This window comes from Phocoena sinus, chromosome 10, assembly GCF_008692025.1.
Source record: "Phocoena sinus isolate mPhoSin1 chromosome 10, mPhoSin1.pri, whole genome shotgun sequence".
NCBI classification, from domain to species: domain Eukaryota; kingdom Metazoa; phylum Chordata; class Mammalia; order Artiodactyla; family Phocoenidae; genus Phocoena; species Phocoena sinus.
In genome coordinates, this window is record NC_045772.1 from 11096881 (window position 1) to 11112811 (window position 15931).

The 15931-nt window shown below is 57.7% G+C and overlaps 2 protein-coding genes across 7 annotated transcripts; one reads left to right on the forward strand and one right to left on the reverse strand.

The window, feature by feature from the left end:
- Positions 1–535: 535 nt before the first annotated feature.
- MPST (mercaptopyruvate sulfurtransferase) lies at positions 536–7939 on the reverse strand. 3 transcript variants are annotated; one of them, XM_032645461.1, is made up of 3 exons: positions 7807–7939; positions 3346–3967; positions 536–1123 (listed from the first exon to the last, which is right to left on the reverse strand). In XM_032645461.1, exons 2-3 carry the CDS (start codon positions 3938–3940, stop codon positions 825–827), a joined length of 894 nt encoding a protein of 297 aa, XP_032501352.1. In that variant the 5' UTR covers positions 3941–3967; positions 7807–7939; the 3' UTR covers positions 536–824. The 3 variants fall into 3 exon arrangements, with proteins under 3 accessions (XP_032501352.1, XP_032501350.1, XP_032501351.1); XM_032645459.1 differs by having other exon boundaries at positions 7711–7830; XM_032645460.1 differs by having other exon boundaries at positions 3346–4190; positions 7711–7826.
- Positions 4899–15727, forward strand: TST (thiosulfate sulfurtransferase). 4 transcript variants are annotated; one of them, XM_032645462.1, is made up of 3 exons: positions 4899–7685; positions 8841–9456; positions 15258–15727. In XM_032645462.1, exons 2-3 carry the CDS (start codon positions 8862–8864, stop codon positions 15554–15556), a joined length of 894 nt encoding a protein of 297 aa, XP_032501353.1. In that variant the 5' UTR covers positions 4899–7685; positions 8841–8861; the 3' UTR covers positions 15557–15727. The 4 variants fall into 4 exon arrangements, with proteins under 4 accessions (XP_032501353.1, XP_032501354.1, XP_032501356.1 ...); XM_032645463.1 differs by lacking the exon at positions 4899–7685 and adding an exon at positions 7834–8185; XM_032645465.1 differs by lacking the exon at positions 4899–7685 and adding an exon at positions 8117–8157.
- Positions 15728–15931: the final 204 nt, after the last annotated feature.

Here is a 15931-nt window from a genome sequence, read left to right on the forward strand (position 1 = left end):
AGAGCCCCTACTGGGGAAGCCTTGGGGGAAGGGTTCTCCTTGAGCAGAAAGGATCAAACTCCCAGAATGCCCACCCCCGTGGAGCTCCCAGAGCTTAGCCTCCAAGTGTGACTCTCAGAGTCGAGAGCTTGCTTCTCCTCCGATTTGGCTAAACTCTGCCCTTCTCCAGAACATCCTGGCTGGGCTGACACAGTACTCCACAGCGTGGGATAGCTTCCCATTAAGTTCTAGAACCATCTCTGTCTTGAAATGAGATGTATGGCTTACCTGCAGGGGGTGTTTGGGTGTGATTCCAGACAGAGCACAGCAGACACACCTTAAATAGCCCAGAAGCCAGAAGGGAGACCCCAGCCGTAGAAGTAGAAGACAGTTCGCTGGGAGACATTCAGTCACAGGACTGGAAGGGCTCTGGGACCCCAGCACCGCTCAGAAGGCAGGGACAGCGTCCTCAAGACCCTCCCGCTCCACGAAGCTCCCTCGCTGGGCATGTTGGAACCACTGGCCAAAGAGCCGAGGAAAGCTGAGGCAGCCTCAGTTAGAAGGATTTAGCACTTGACTGTTTTATTTCCTCAATAGAGGGGAGGTGGGGCTCCAGCTCAGCACCACGTGGGCAGCTCCCCTCCCCCTGTTCCCGTCACCACCTTCTCTGCTGCCTCCACTGAGAGCCCACGAGGCAGCGGAATTGCTGGCCTCTGGGATGTCACCCTATGCACCACCTGGGTTGGAGGAAGAAACCCTATACTGGTCAAAGCAGAGTCAGAACCACCAGGCTGGGCACTGCTGGTGGCTGGGTGTCACCCGAGCTTCCTGTGTCCCGCCAAGCCTCAGTGGGTCTTTCCCCGGCCCTCGGAGATGACATCCTCGGGCTGGGCGCGCATGTACCACTCCACCCAGGAGCCGTCATAGAGGGGCACATCGGGCTTGCCGCAGAGGTAGGCCCCCAGGGCCACGTGACAGGCTGTGACGCCGGAGCCGCACGTGGCCACCAGGGGCTGGGACAGGTCCACCTTCTTGTCCTGGAAGAGGCGGCGGATCTCCTCGGGGCTCTTCTCCAAGCCCTCCTTGGTCATGAATTCTGTGAAGGGGATGTTGATAGTGCCAGGGATGTGGCCGGGTTCGATGCCTGCAGCGGGAGAGCGAGATGCAGGGAACAAATACAAGGGCAGTATGAGTGGCCCCTGCAGTACTGAGAGCCTTCCATGGAGCCACGCGCTAAACCCTCTGCAAGCATCGTCTCATACAGTCCTCACAGCCAGGAAGCCCGGGCACTGTTTACAGGAATCCCCGTTCTACAGGCGGAGATGCTGAAGTTCGCAACTGTCCAAAGTTACGCATCTAGCAGACTGCTGCCTGGAATTTGAACCCAGGCCTCAGCTCTGAACCCAGGGTGGCTACTGTCAGAGGAGGGCTGTCCCCATACCTCGAACCCCACCAAGCAAGGGAACCTCCCTGCCGGACCGATGTGGCAAATTAGAGGCGCGCTTGGCCAGGTCTGAGGCTGTGGAGTGGGGACGATGGGGACGGTGATATTCTCCACTGATTTAGATGGAGCCTGTACACAAATCAGCTCAGCCACCCTGACAACAGGCCTGCTGGGTGTTTACTGTTAGCTCCCATTTTACGAATGCGCAAGCCTGCTTGAGGTAAGCATTAAGCACCCCTGTAAAGAGCCACAGCCAGGGAAGCACGTGTTAATTTTATCACTTCCCGTTTCTTGAGTGCATCCTGTGTGTGCAAACACGGAGCTAAGTGCTTTACACACTACGCTTGCTCTCATTTGACCCTCACTGCATCCTTTAAGCTCTGTGTTCTACCCTGACTTTGACATGCAGAAGCTGCAGTTCCGAGATTAGGTGACCTGCCAGACGTCACACAGACGGTGCGACCTGCGGCAGGGTTCTGAAGCCAGGTCTGGCTCTGGTTCGCTGCCCTATGTTGCTCCACCCCCCCAGCCCCACCCCCACCCAGGGGGCTGAGCTGAAGTGCCCCACAGGTTCAAGGCGGCATCCCCATTAGGCTGAACCGTCTTAAACTGCCACCGATGTAGATTCAAAAATGGTTGGCTGACATAGCACAGGGAGATCAGCTCGGTGCTTTGTGACCGCCTGGAGGGGTGGGATAGGGATGGTGGGAGGGAGGGAGATGCAAGAGGGAAGAGATATGGGGATATATGTATACATATAGCTGATTCACTTTGTTATAAAGCAGAAACTAAGACACCACTGTAAAGCAATTATGCTCCAATAAAGATGTTAAAAAATAAAAAATGGTTGGCTATGAGCAGTTTCCTGCAGTTTGACCTTATGTCAACAGCTCTGCAGGGTTCCGTGTAGCAGGGACCTTGTGAATTCACCAGATCTCTCTGGGGTATCGACTCCGTCCAGCTACTGGGTTAGTCTTTAGGATGCGCTGGGAGCATGGTGGCCCTCAGGTCACCCCAAACGGTGCTAGGACAGGGTGAACCCAAGCTACTCTAGAAACAAAACAGAAGCTCCATCCAACCCTGATTCAGGGGAATGGGGGATGCCCTTCAGGGAGAGCTTCCCAGAGGAAATGGCAAGATCCTTGCACCCGCCTCGAAGCGGACACGAGACAAATGGCTGGGGGATTACTGGCTGTTCACTGCAGGTAAAGGTACTGGAGTCCAATGCCTGGCTGCTTCCTGAGATCTGGGGCAAGGCAGCCATTCTAAGGTTCCATTTCCCCTTCGGTATGATAACAGTACCCATCTAAAAAGCCCACACCAAAGGGGTCACTGATCCACCTGCGTTGTGGGGACCCCTCCCCACCTCTGCTCCTTGCCCGGGGAACCCAGCCCATGGGCAGAAGGCCCTGCCCCAACCCAGGCGGGCAGCCATTTCCGCTCCAACCTGGGGCAGCTACCTCTCTCTCTACTTAGCGCCGCTCTATCCTGCCCTCTGCAAGACTCTGGTCCCTCTGAGGGCCTTTCACTCTCCACCCCAGACTCCTCTTCCCCGGCTTCATCCTCCTCAGAGATGGTCCTACACCTGATCAAGCCCCCTCTCTTTGGGGCTCTTCCTCAACTGGGCCTGCCCACCCCTCCTATTTGGCAGTGACCCCTACATCCATAGTACTGGGGTGGGGCTGTTTGGGTTCTCACACTTATACTGGGCCCCCTGGGTTCCCAACTAGTTTGGGGTGGAGGTGGGACAAGTATTATCGCCCTTACTTTAGAATAACGCCAGTGAGGCGACCAGAAAGCAATTCTCGGCCCCCGCCCCACGCGGTGGCCTTTAAAGGCAAGGGCGAGGCGAGGGCAGTGCTCAAGGTGCGCCTGACCCCGCACCCCAGGGACCTCCCGGGCCCCTCGCACATCGGGGTTACCTTCTCGGGGCTCGGGCTCGGTGCCCCGGAAGCGGCCTGCGGCGCGGGCGTCCACCACCTGGAAGCGCCGGGATTCGAGGTTCTCCTTGATGTCCTCGTACGTCTTGACGTAGGTGGGGTCCAGCACCGCGTGGAACTCTGAGGGCTCCGGGCGGCTCTTGCCCGCACTCAGCGGGAGGCCCTGGCGCAACCAGTTGCGGAGGCCGCCGTCGAGAACCGACACGGTGCGGTGGCCGAAGGCGCGGAACATCCACCAGACACGCGGCGCCGAGTAGAGGCCCTGATCGCTGGCGTCGTAGACCACGACGTGGGTAGAGGCGCTCACGCCCAGGCGGCCCGCGTACTCGGCAAAGTGCGCAGCCCCGGGCAGCATGTGGTCGTAGGGCGACGTGCGGTCGCTGCACCGGTCGATGTCAAAGAAGGCGGAGCCCGGGATGTGGCGCTCCTCGAACTCGCGGTGCGCGTCGCGGCCCAGCTTGGGCAGGTACCAGGAGGCGTCGAGCAGCTGCAGGGTCTGCCCGGCCCGCGGGGCCCGGAGCGCTTCGGCCACCCACTGCGCCGACACGAGCGCGCGGAAGAGCTGCTGCGAGGCCATAGCGGCGGCGACACTGGGGCTGCAGGCCTGGCCGACAAGGAGGATGTCAGGAGGGAATCGAGGAAGAGGCCGGCCGGGCCGGGGGTGGGAAACGCCTGTGTCGTTGGGACTGGGGCGGGGCTGCGGCCAGGGCCGGAAGGGGCGGTGGAGCCCAGGGAGGTCAGAGTCCAGGGAATGCGGAAAACCAGCGTTGGTGAACCCAGAGGCAGACGTCGGTCACCGGGACCTTCCCTCTGCTTTCCTGCCAAGCCTTGGATATATACACAGAGCAGTGACCGAATGACCGTGACCCCTTGGCGGGGGCCCTCGCCGGTGCTTGCTGCGGGGTGGGTAGGGAGAGGGCCCAAGCAGGGGAAGGCCCCACTGGCACTTTAAGGCAAGTAGGGGCAAAGTCCCTCCCTAAGACGTAGCTCAGCTTTGCTTGCAATCAACCAAGGTCCCTGGTGGAATTCACTCATTCATCAATCATTTATATAAGCGGCCTCAGAGGAATAGCAGCTGGAATTGACTGAGTCCTCCCTATGTGCCCTTTAATTCTCACACCTTACACCACTGCGGGACACAGGGGAGGCTCTCAATTATTTGCTGCATGGGTAGCCTCAAGAAGGTTGCTTTTCTCCTCACTGTTTCACAGAGGGGACACTGAAGTTCACAGAAGTGCACTAACTTGACCAAGGTCAACAGCTAAGAAGTAGTGGTGGTGCCAGGCTTCACACCAGGCAGTCCAGCAAGGTCAGATTTTGCCCCTGGAGTTTCCTCTCTGGAAATAGTGACTTAGGGCCTCACTCCCTCCCGGCCCCTCCTCTCCCTTGCAGGCCAGTAGCTCAGTGTACAGCAGTTCACCAGCGCACCATGACAAGTCAACTCACGGCCTTCCAGGGCAGAGATGCTCCAGAGATGCTCCAAACGGGCAAAGCGCCTAGGCAAGCACCTCCCCCCACACCCCCACCCCGCCCACCGTCCGCCCTGTCCAGTAGGTGCCTTTGGGCAGGGTAGAGAAAGGTGCCCCTTCAGCCAGGCAGAGGCAGAGCCTCACCAGGGCATGGGGCTGGGTGAGTGGAGTGTGAGCTGCAGGTCAGCTCCACTCACCCCCCAGCCATGCACCCCCTGTGCAGGGCGCAACCTTGCATTCGTACCAGGCAGCCCTGGCGCCAAGGGGAAGGGGGTGGGTAGAGAACGGAGCGTGTTGTGGAGTGCCCCTGCGGACCATATACTAATGAGCACCACAGCCTTCAGTAGTGACTGTGGGGTTGCCTGTTTCTGAATAAGACCACTGGTGGCTAGAGATATGCCTTGCCCTCAGTCACAGAGCTGGTCAGGGGCAGCCTCAGGATTTGCAGCCAGGTTGCAACTTCTCAGGCTAGACTTATTCCCCAACCCCAGGTCAATGACGACCAGGGCCTAAGGAGTCCACGGCGGATTACCTGGTGCCCAGCGCCCTCCTGCAGTCTCGCTGCAGCCTGGCTTTTGGAAACCATGTTTTCCACGTGGCCAGGCCCTATGCTGGACACTAAGAAACTCCTGACTTTGTCCGGCCCTGGGAGTTAAGGCAGCCACAGGCCTGCTCAAGAGACAACGTAATTGCAGAATTTCTGGAATTCAGTGGGAGCACAGGGGGGCCGCTAGCTCAGCCTGGGGTGGGAAGGCTGGGGAAGGTGGGAGGAGGGGAAGTCCAAACTGATTTGCTGCGCTCAAACTGGAAACCACAGTTTGACCTTCAGGGTGAGGCTGCCAAAGAGGCTTTGGCTAAGGAGCGATCCCAGTGCAGTGCCTGTGGATTCCGCCGCAGCTAGATAATTTTGGGGGATACAGCGGGCCCCTACTTGAAGACCCCATTGTGAACCACAGCAGCCCCTGCCCCCTCCCCATTCTTGGGGCTCCTTGGTGTTTTCCCCAAGGATCCATTTAGAGTGGAAAGAACCCTGATTTTGGAGCCAGAGCCCCTCCAAATCAGTGCAAATCCACTCCCCTGCTTAACTAGGAGTGTGAAAGCGGGCATGTGAGGGTCCTTGCGCCATTTCCATTTCTTAGAGTGGAGCTTCCAACCTTCACCTCTTACAGTGAGGTTAAATAATGAACGTTGAGGCGCCACCATAATGCCCTGCACATGGCTGGTTTTAATCATTAAAAACAGCTTCGGGCTTCCCTGGTGGCGCAGTGGTTGAGAGTCCGCCTGCCGATGCAGGGGACACGGGTTCGTGCCCCGGTCTGGGAAGATCCCACATGCCGTGGAGCAGCTGGGCCCGTGAGCCATGGCCGCTAAGCCTGCACGTCCCGAGCCCGTGCTCCGCAATGGGAGAGGCCACAACAGTGAGAGGCCCGCGTACCGCAAAAGAAAATCCCATTATTTCTTCAAAGTTACTTCATAGGTGGCTCATCCTGCCCGCCCCCCCCCCCCACACACACACACGCTGCCCCCTATGCTGGATTGGCAGTTCTCAGAAAGGACCGTGGGAGGTAGAGGAGGTTCCGGAAGAGCAGGCTGTGTGTGTCACTGAAGGGTGTGGACCAGGTCCCCTGGCCCTCTCCGGGAGTCAAGGACCCCAAGACAAACAGGACAGCCCCAGGCCCGTCTCCAGAGTGTACACAACTGTGCTAGGGGAAGGGTGAGTCCCAGGCTGCCATCTGGGGTGGGCCCTGGAATAAGAGGGCTCCAGTCAGACTGGGCATTCTGCAAGGCCTTCCCCAGTCTCGCCCTTCCTGGCACCCTCTCTCCCTTGACTGCAAAGCACAAAGCTCAGAGGATTCCCTGGGTAAATGCTTATCAAAGTATGAATTTTTGCAACTTTCGGTGAGAATATAATTGTTTCAGAATAAAAAGAATTTTTTAAAGGGGGATGAGAAGAGCATTCCAGGCATGTATAACAGCATATGTAAAAGCTGAGTAGGGGCAGTGGTGTCCCCGCCAGCTCCCAAGAACCAGTTGTTAGATTTGCAGGAATTAGGCCAACTGGTTGTTAAACACAGCCACCGTTAAAAATTAAATTATATACATTCACAATGAAATAGGTTAAATTAAGGACAAAAGCAGTGTTTTAAAAGTATGTGGAAGAGGGAAGACATATGGGAACATATGTATATGTATAGCTGATTCACTTTGTTATAAAGCAGAAACTAACACACCATTGTAAAGCAATTATACCCCAATAAAGATGTTAAAAAAAATAAAAGTATGTGGCTTCAGGGATGAGCAAGGTAAACAAAAGTAGCCCCTGCCAGGTGGGTTTCCCATCGGGCTTAACAAACAGCCTGGCCTCACTGCCACCGCAGGCCGCTAGGCAACTCGCTGGGCCTCTCTCTCTGGTCTTTAAATAAGTTTCTGGCCTACTCCGCAGGGTTGTTGTGGGAAGTAAGTGACACCCGTGGGAGTACCCAGTAAAGTGCCTCACCAAGCAGGCCCTGACAAATGTTAGCTCCATTTCACTCTAGCAAGTTCTTTGCCAGTTTGTTCTCCTGGAGCCTCTGGGTCAGCTGGCCTCCCTGGCTTCTCCGTCAGGCTTTATTAGTCCTCCTCCCTCCTACCCTCTCCGCTAGCACCAGGGGATCCCGCCCCCCCCGTCCCCCTCCCCCTGCCACTCACCCCGACCCCACCCTGCGGGCCGCCCCCAGCTGCCGCGGACAGCCATCGTTAGAGTGAAGCCAGGGGCGTGCCTTCCCTCCGAGACTGCGGCCCCCTGCTCCGCTCAGGCCCCGCGGGGGAGCCCTGAGCCGCGCACCCGGACGGTCGACCTCCCCCTAAAGAAAGGCAAGCGCAGCGCCGCAGCAGTTACCCCAGTCTCGGGCTCCCGGCTTCCGGGTTCGGCCATGGCCCAGCGCAGAGCGCCCCCTCCCCGCGCTCTCAGCTGTCCCCCGCTCCCGCCACCAACCTGCGGCCGGCCAAAGGGAGGAGACTCCGGCACAGCCCACCCCGAGGCCACTCGGAACCCTCAGCTGCCGGCGCCTTCCACTGGCCAGGCCGTGGCGGGGGGGGGTGCCCGCGCCGCCCAGCCCCGCTCCGCACCGCCCCCGCGCCGCCCGGCGCCCCCGGCGCATCCTCGGGGGTCCGAGAGGCGGCACGAGCCCGGGGGGTGGCCGGGGGCGGGCGCGGCGCGGCGTCGGGGGCGCGGGGCAGGGAGGGCGGCGCGCGATCCACCCCCAGGCGGCGGCGCGATGGTGTGGGCCGGCCGGGGAGTTGCGGGCTCAGGGTTTGAACCTGCCAACTTCTCCAGCCCGCAGGGGTGAGCGCCGGGGCGGCGGCAAGGGCGAGTGAGTGCGGCGGCGTGGGGCGGAGGCAGGCGCCCGGGCCGCTCGGGATTGGGCCGCCGACCGGACCACCTGCCATCCAGGGGAGGGTCCCGGTGGCGAGAGCGGGGCGGGGTGCCCCGGGAACCCTGGACCCAACTGGGGCAGAGGGCACTGGACCGGGCCGGACTCAGGCATTCAGGAGGCGGGCGAGCCCAGGTTGCTGAGAGGCCGCAGGAAGGTTTGCTAGAGGAGAGGCGGGGGCGAGGGCGAGGGCGTGTGCGAACCCTTCCCCATGCGCCCACTCCCCTACCCTACCAGGAAAGGGGGCTCTAAGCCCAAGATGCCTTCTTCCCCCATCTTGGACATCTTTTCGCCGCACTCTCTGTCAGGATCCTGAGGGCGAGTATTGTAGCTTCTGGGGCCAGACACCCTCCCCGCCAACTCGTCCATCTGGAGCCCGCTTGCCCCAGCCCCTTCTGCGCGGGAGGGGGTAGCAGAGAGCGGCGGAAGCAGGCTTTCCTTCGGGAATCTGCAAACCTAACCCCACTGCCTGATTGCTGTAAACACGACACCCGTGGGGGAGTGCAGTGGGCAAAAAGCTCCTCCTCCCAGGCCCCACCCCACTGAACCCACAGTCCTCATTGCCGGTCTCTTTCCTGGTTCCCACCCGCGCCAGGTGATACGGAGAGCTGAAACCATGGTTCAGCAGGTGCTGTACCGGGCGCTGGTCTCCACCAAGTGGCTGGCGGAGTCCGTCCGGGCTGGCAGGCTGGGCCCTGGCCTTCGAGTGCTGGACGCCTCCTGGTACTCGCCGGGCACCCGCGAGGCCCGCAAGGAATACCTAGAGCGCCATGTGCCCGGCGCCTCCTTCTTTGACATAGAGGAGTGCCGGGACAGAGCGTCGCCCTACGAGATGATGCTGCCCAGCAAGGCGGGCTTCGCCGACTACGTGGGCAGCCTGGGCATCAGCAACGACACGCACGTGGTGGTGTACGATGGTGACAACTTGGGCAGCTTCTATGCGCCGCGGGTCTGGTGGATGTTCCGCGTGTTTGGCCACCGCACCGTATCCGTGCTCAATGGTGGCTTCCGGAACTGGCTGAAGGAGGGCCACCCGGTGACATCTGAGCCCTCACGCCCAGAGCCAGCTGTCTTCAAAGCCACACTGGACCGCTCCCTGCTCAAGACCTACGAGCAGGTGCTGGAGAACCTCGAATCGAAGAGGTTCCAGCTGGTGGATTCTCGGGCCCAAGGGCGGTACCTGGGCACGCAGCCGGAGCCAGATGCAGTAGGTAGGTGTCCCCGTGGTGGGGATGGTCCCAGGGGAGCAATGCCCAATGGAGAGATGGGAAGTAGGATGTCTGAGACCCTCTCCAGGTTTTGCCCTCAGTACCCCCATGCGGGCCTCAGTCTTTCCATCTGTAAAATGAGAGGGTAGAGCCCAACCTAAAGGCTTTTCAAGCTCTGATGCATGAGGACGTACGCATGTGTTCCCATAGCCACATGCTAAGGCGCGACCTAGCATCTGTATGGAGTGGCATCAGCAGAGGTGACTGATGACATATCCACCCACATCCACGCCCAGGCGCTAGCTCCACCACATGCCCAAAAGTGTCCGTGAGCCACGCATGCGTCGCTGAACAGAAGCTTCCTCAGGACCTCTCTAGTTCTTCAGAAATTCTTAGAGACATGAACAATGCTCTTCCCCAGCATCCCATCCCTCCCTCCAGCTCTCCTGGACCCCCTGACCTTCCTTAAGTTACTTGCTCAGTTAAGTGGCAGAGTTAGGATTTGAACCCAGTGCTGCCTAGTTTCAAACCAGTGCTCTAAACCAGGATGCACCATCATTCTGCCCACTCCGCACCTCCCAGGGCCAGCAGGGAGCCCTTCCGCTAGGCATCTTTAGGGAGATGGCTCATGAGTTCTCTCCTTTGGACAAAGGGTGTGTGGGGGGGTGGGGAGGGTTCTACACTGCTGGAGGTGGGGGGAGTCTCAGGAGAGGAAATGCTGAGTTCTAGCTAGAAACTCCTAACAGAGAGGACCACAGAAGTCTTGCCATCAGCCCTTCTGGGCGCCCTCCAGCCCCTGCCTGGACACCTCTGGTGGCCAGGACCTCACTGCTCTCAGGGCCTCTCGGGGCCCAGGCTGGCTGAGCCCTCAGGATGGCTGGAGGGGGCTGCGGCTCTGTCCTCAGTCAGGGCGCCTCTGTGGAATCCAACTGCTGTGCAACGTTTGGACTAACTTGTTGAAAAATCCCTTCCTTTCTGCGCCTCTGAGGAGAGAGCGCCGTGAAAGCTGCTTCCAACACTCTTAGAGCTGGAGGGCCTGAAAGGTCAACGCTTCAGTCAGAAGAGAGGCTGTGGTGCACAAAGGAAGGAGTAGGTCAAGCCCACTTGGGTAGTTAGTGGAAAGAGCGGGGCTCTGCCCTCCCCATCGTGGCTTTCTCCGAGCCCTGTGTTCTTCCTGCCCAGCTTGCTCTCTGAAGTTCTGGAGTTGAAGATTCAAGTTTGTTTAGCACCTTCCAGAGACTCCTGGCACGGAGCTCCTGCAGCCTCCTCCTGGCCTTGGTTCAAGGAACCTTCACTCCTTGGGACTTAAGCTGCCGCTGGAGGGAGGAGAGGTGGAATTGTTTCTCTAGCTGCTCCCCATCTTGCTCTGAAGCAGACAGAATAAGTAAAGGGAGAGGTTAGAGACGCCAGATCCCATCTCCTTACTCCCATTTTAGAGATGAGGAAACTGAGGCTCAGAGGGGAAAAGCCTGCGGCTGCAGGTAAGACCTCCTGAAAGCCCTGAATTCTAAAGTCCCTCCCCTTCTCTGTGGCCCGCTTCCCCCCTCCTCCAGTTCCCATCTGGAGACCAGGGAGCATGGACCCCAGTTTAAGCCCTGCTCCTCCTTTGTGCTGGGACCTCAATCAGTTAACTGCTGGCCTCTTTGGGTTCCCTTATAAAATGAAAAGAGTAATGCCAGCCCTACCCACCTGGCTGTGTATTTATTAAATGCAGCAGTGGCTGGAAAGGTATTTTGAGAAGGATGAGGACCTGTGCAAAGGCCGGGCTGCTTGGAAAGCCTCCCGTACAAGACATTTGGGGAATATCGGCACGTGAGGCTCTGCTGAGTTCACAGTCCCCCGCTTGTGGTGGGATCACAGAGGCACCCCGTGGGCTCAACTGTCCAGATGTAACATCCAGGGAAGTGTGGGTGTCCCTGGAAGGAAAGACCCCCAAGAGGAGCTGGAAACAGGGCCTTAGAAACCCAACAGCCACTTCCTGCCGCTTTCAGGCGAGTAATTTCCCCTCTGGCCTCAGTTTTGTGCCCCCAGTGCCTTCAGTCCTGTTTGTAAGGGGCAAAAGGTGAGAGTCAGACAGACCTGAGTTTACATCCTGGTGTGGCCTCGGGCAGTTCCCTCCACCTCTGAGCCCTCCTCCTAATGAAAGGGACACCACTTACCTTGTAGGAGCCTTGGGGAAAGGGAGGGAACAGAGGTGGGAGTTGATCCAGCTCAGTGTCTTTATAAACCTTATTCTCTTTTCCTCCCCACCGCCCACCCCAGGTGGGGGGGTCCATGAGGGTGAAGAGGAAGGGTATTGACCCCCTAATGCATACTATTATTTGCAGGACACTTTATATACATTCTGCCCCCGGGTACCTACAGCAGCCTGACAGGGGAGGCAGGCGGGGGTTCAAAGTGGTCCCACTTTGCAGGTGGGGAAAGGGAGCAGAAACTTCTCTATCCAGACACAGAGGCCAAGACTTGACCCCAGTCGCAGGATCAAAGTGGTGTTATTTCCCAAGGCCACTGCTGTGTAAGCAAACATGGGGATAGGGTTGGAGGGTGGCGGGGAAAGGTCATAGCTTCCAGGTGTTGCTTCACATTGCATCATGGGGTTGTATGGCTCCTGCCTGTGTCTCCTCCCGGGGATGGGGACTGGGGTGGGGGTCAGGAGGAGTGCTGAGCAGCCTCCCAGCCGCCAGGGTTGGGGGCTGCCCACTGGGGCTGCCTGCACTGGGTTCCTTAGTGTCTTTAGGACGAAAGCAAGAAAGAGCTACACAGGTTTTCCTGGCCTTGAAAACCCATACCTATCAGTGACCCGAGGGATGCTAATTCACCAACTAGACTAGCATCTCCTTGCCCAAAGCTGGAACATCAAGTCCCAGACCTCTGAGCAGGCATCAGGAGAGGTCATCTCAGCCATTCCCCTGCTTCAGCCACTCTTTCCAGGAAGGCTCAGGCTTTGGGGTTGGGCACACCTGACTGCACATCACACCTGTGCTGTGTGTCATGGGGCAAGTTACCTCACCTCTCTGGGCCTGGGCCCCCTATTCGTGCCAGGAGGCTCATCTCTCTCCCCAGCTCAGTGAGGATTGAGGAAGATAAAGTTCTTGAGATAGCCCATTGTCTGGTGCCAGAGGTTTTGAGCTTGGCGGCACGCCTGCTGGGGCCAGGGAGAGCCACCAGCCTGCAGCTGAAGCTGGACTTGGAACAGCAGCAGGAGCCCTTGTCCCTGGGCGCCAAGCGCCCTTCCTCTCGTTGGCTGTTCTCCGAGGTTCTCTGGCCAAGTTCATCTCAGCCCTCCCCCCATGAAGGCGGCCAGTTCCTGCTCATTTAAATTCCTCAGACAGGTCCCGAGCCTTCCCTGGCAGAAAGGGAAGGCTCCCACCTCCTGATGCTGGCCCAGTGTGGGGGCTGGAGTCTGTAGAACGCCCTGCCCCCAACTTCTTTACTCAGAGTGGTGCCTTTTATTAATTAGAAGAAAACAATAAAGCTGTTTCATCAGGGATGGGTGGAAAGAAACAAAACAGCGTTCAGGACTCAACAAGCACTTGTGCTCTTCAATGTACTTAAATCCAGCCCACGGCCTGGGTACTGAAACTTTTTCTTTTTGTGGTGGGATTTCAGTTCCCCGACCAAGGGCTGACCTGGGCCCCAGCAGTGAAAGCATGGAATCCTAATCACTAGGCCACCAGGGAACTCCTTGAAATATTTTAAAGTTGGGTTTCTTGGAAAAGAACACCTTTGAAGCCAACAGACCAATTGCCCTTCATTGGTAGGGTCAGTACACATCTGATCTCAGATCAAAGTTTCTAGGCAAAAAGTGAAATCACAACAGGAAGAAACCACTATAATTTTATAAGTCAGGGGACTTCCCTGGTGGCGCAGTGGTTAAGAATCTGCCTGCCAATGCAGGGGACATGGGTTCGAGCCCTGGTCCAGGAAGATCCCACATGCTGCGGAGCAACTAAGCCCGTGCGCCACAACTACTGAGCCTGCGCTCTAGAGCCTGCGAGCCACAACTACTGAGCCTGCGTGCCACAAATGCTGAAGCCCGCACGCCTAGAGCCCATACTCTGCAACAAAGGGAAGCCACTGCAATGAGAAGCCCGCGCACCGCAACGAAGAGCAGCCCCGCTTGCCGCAACTAGAGAAAGCCCGTGCGCAGCAACAAAGACCCAATGCAGGCAAAAAAAAAAGGAAAAAGTTAAAAAAAAAAAAGGAAATCCTTTTAAAAAAAGAATTTATAAGTCAGGACATCTAGTCAATCAAAGGAGCGCTTGATTCGTGCCAGCAAATTTTGAATCCTTTGGCCTCGGGGTGAGGAGAATGGGACTTTGCTGGCATGATTGCTCACCTCCTGGGTGCCCACGGTCATTAGGGGTTTTCATCTGCAGAAGCTGACTTCCCAACAAGCCTGTGAGGAAGGTGGAGTTATCTCCCCATTTCAAAGGTGGGGAACTGAGGCTCAGATGTGCAGGACATGCCTGGCTGCATGCTGGTGTCCTGATTACCCCCGGTCAGGTCCTTTCCCTCCCACTGCTGCCCAGTCTGGTCCTGCCCTGCCCCACAGTCTGGGTTAAGTGGGGAATTTTGGAGGAAGGGGAGCCCAAAGAGACACCCCAACCTTCCTCGGGCCCCCCTCCCAGTGCCCAGTCTGCCAGGGTGTAGGGCGCTTGGGGACAAGGAGTGACCTAGGCCTCGGGTCTGCACGTGGCACCAGCTCTGGCCATGGCCCGGCCCCATTTGCCCCACATGCTGGCTATTCTGAAGGCAGATTTGGCAGGGGGCCTTCCTGGGTGCAGAGAAGGTTCTGGAATGGACCCTGGAGCTATCCTCGCCCCCATTCTGCTTCCGTCAAAGCCTCTCAGGGCTGCTAGGAAGGTCCTGAAGGGACCACACTGCCCCCATTCTCACCTGTACCCCATCGTAGGTGGGGAAGTGGTAGAGAAGCAGCAGCATCAGGGTGGCTCGGCCAGCTGTAGTAAGTCAGTGCTTTACCCTATACAACAGCCCTTACACATGCAAACACTCATTCCCACTTTACCCACGGGGATACTGAGGCCCAGAGAGGTTATGTGACTTGCTTGAGGTCACCTTGCCAGTAAGTGGCAGAGCTGGGATTTGAACTTACGTCTAAAACCAAGTCACAGGCTCTTTCCACACTGTGTGCTTGACAGGAAAACCACGGGCCTCGGTGTAATCCTGGATCTGCCTTTACCTCTCTGTGTGGCCTCAGGCTAGCCTTTTCACTTTGCCAAGCCTCGGTGTACTCATCTGTAAAATGGCGTGACATTATATTTAGTGAATTATGTGGTTATGTGTTTAACCTCTATCTTCCTTGCTAGACTAACCTCCCTGAGAGCCTGGGCTGTGTCTCCCCTTCACCACCGTGTTCTCAGCAATAGCCCATAGCATTTGCAGTCATCATCCCATTTGCTGTTCTCCACAACCCTATGAGATAGGTACGTACCACTGAGCCCATTTTACAGATGAGAAAACTGAGGTTCAGAGAAGTGAAGCAATTTGCCCAAGGTAAAGGTTAGTAGATGGTAGAGCCAGGACTCCTCCCTGTCCTCTCAAGCAGGTAGGACATTCCTGCTTCAAGGCAGATTTTGGTGTGGGGGGGGTGGTGTCATGAGCAGTGGATGTAGGTAGGGCTGGAATAAATTGAGCTCTGAGAAGGGCAAAGATGTTATTTTTATTTGCAAAGCTCCCGCTCCTTATAGCCACGGTTGATTGTGACCTCCAGGCCCCACTTACCCCCATCCACTGTGTCGCTCCTAACCCTGTCCTTCCCTTTGTCCTCTGCCCCTGCCCAGGACTGGACTCGGGCCACATCCAAGGCTCAGTCAACATGCCCTTCATGGACTTCCTGATGGAGGATGGCTTCGAGAAGAGCCCGGAGGAGCTCCGTGCCATGTTCGAGGCCAAGAAGGTGGACCTCGCAAAGCCCATCATCGCCACATGCCGAAAGGGTGTCACTGCCTGCCACATCGCCCTGGCCGCCTACCTCTGCGGCAAGCCCGATGTGGCCATCTATGATGGCTCCTGGTTCGAGTGGTTCCACCGGGCCCCCCCGGAGACCCGGGTGTCCCAGGGGAAAGGCGGGAAGGCGTGAGCAGTGGCCTCTCCTACCCTCGCCCACAACTCCTGCCAGTGGAGTGACCCCAGCATGGCCCGCAGCTGGTCCATGCCTCATCGGCTAAGGAGACGAACAAGTTTTTAGAGTTAATGGGTAGAGCGCTTCTTTTCCCAACAACACTGGAATAAAACTGGCCTTTTCCGAGTAGCTGTGTGAGCCCGTTTCTCCCTTGGTTCCGTCCTTACCCCATGTTTCCTTCTCCTTCAGATTCCTTAGAATCCACCGAGGAAGGGAACCTCCACACACACCCACACGCTGGGGACACTGCTTTATTACTTAGTTTTGGCAAAGGAAGCCGCCTGTTGCCGCCTGTCAGATGGATCACGCTGGGACCTTTCCTGGAAGGGGTAC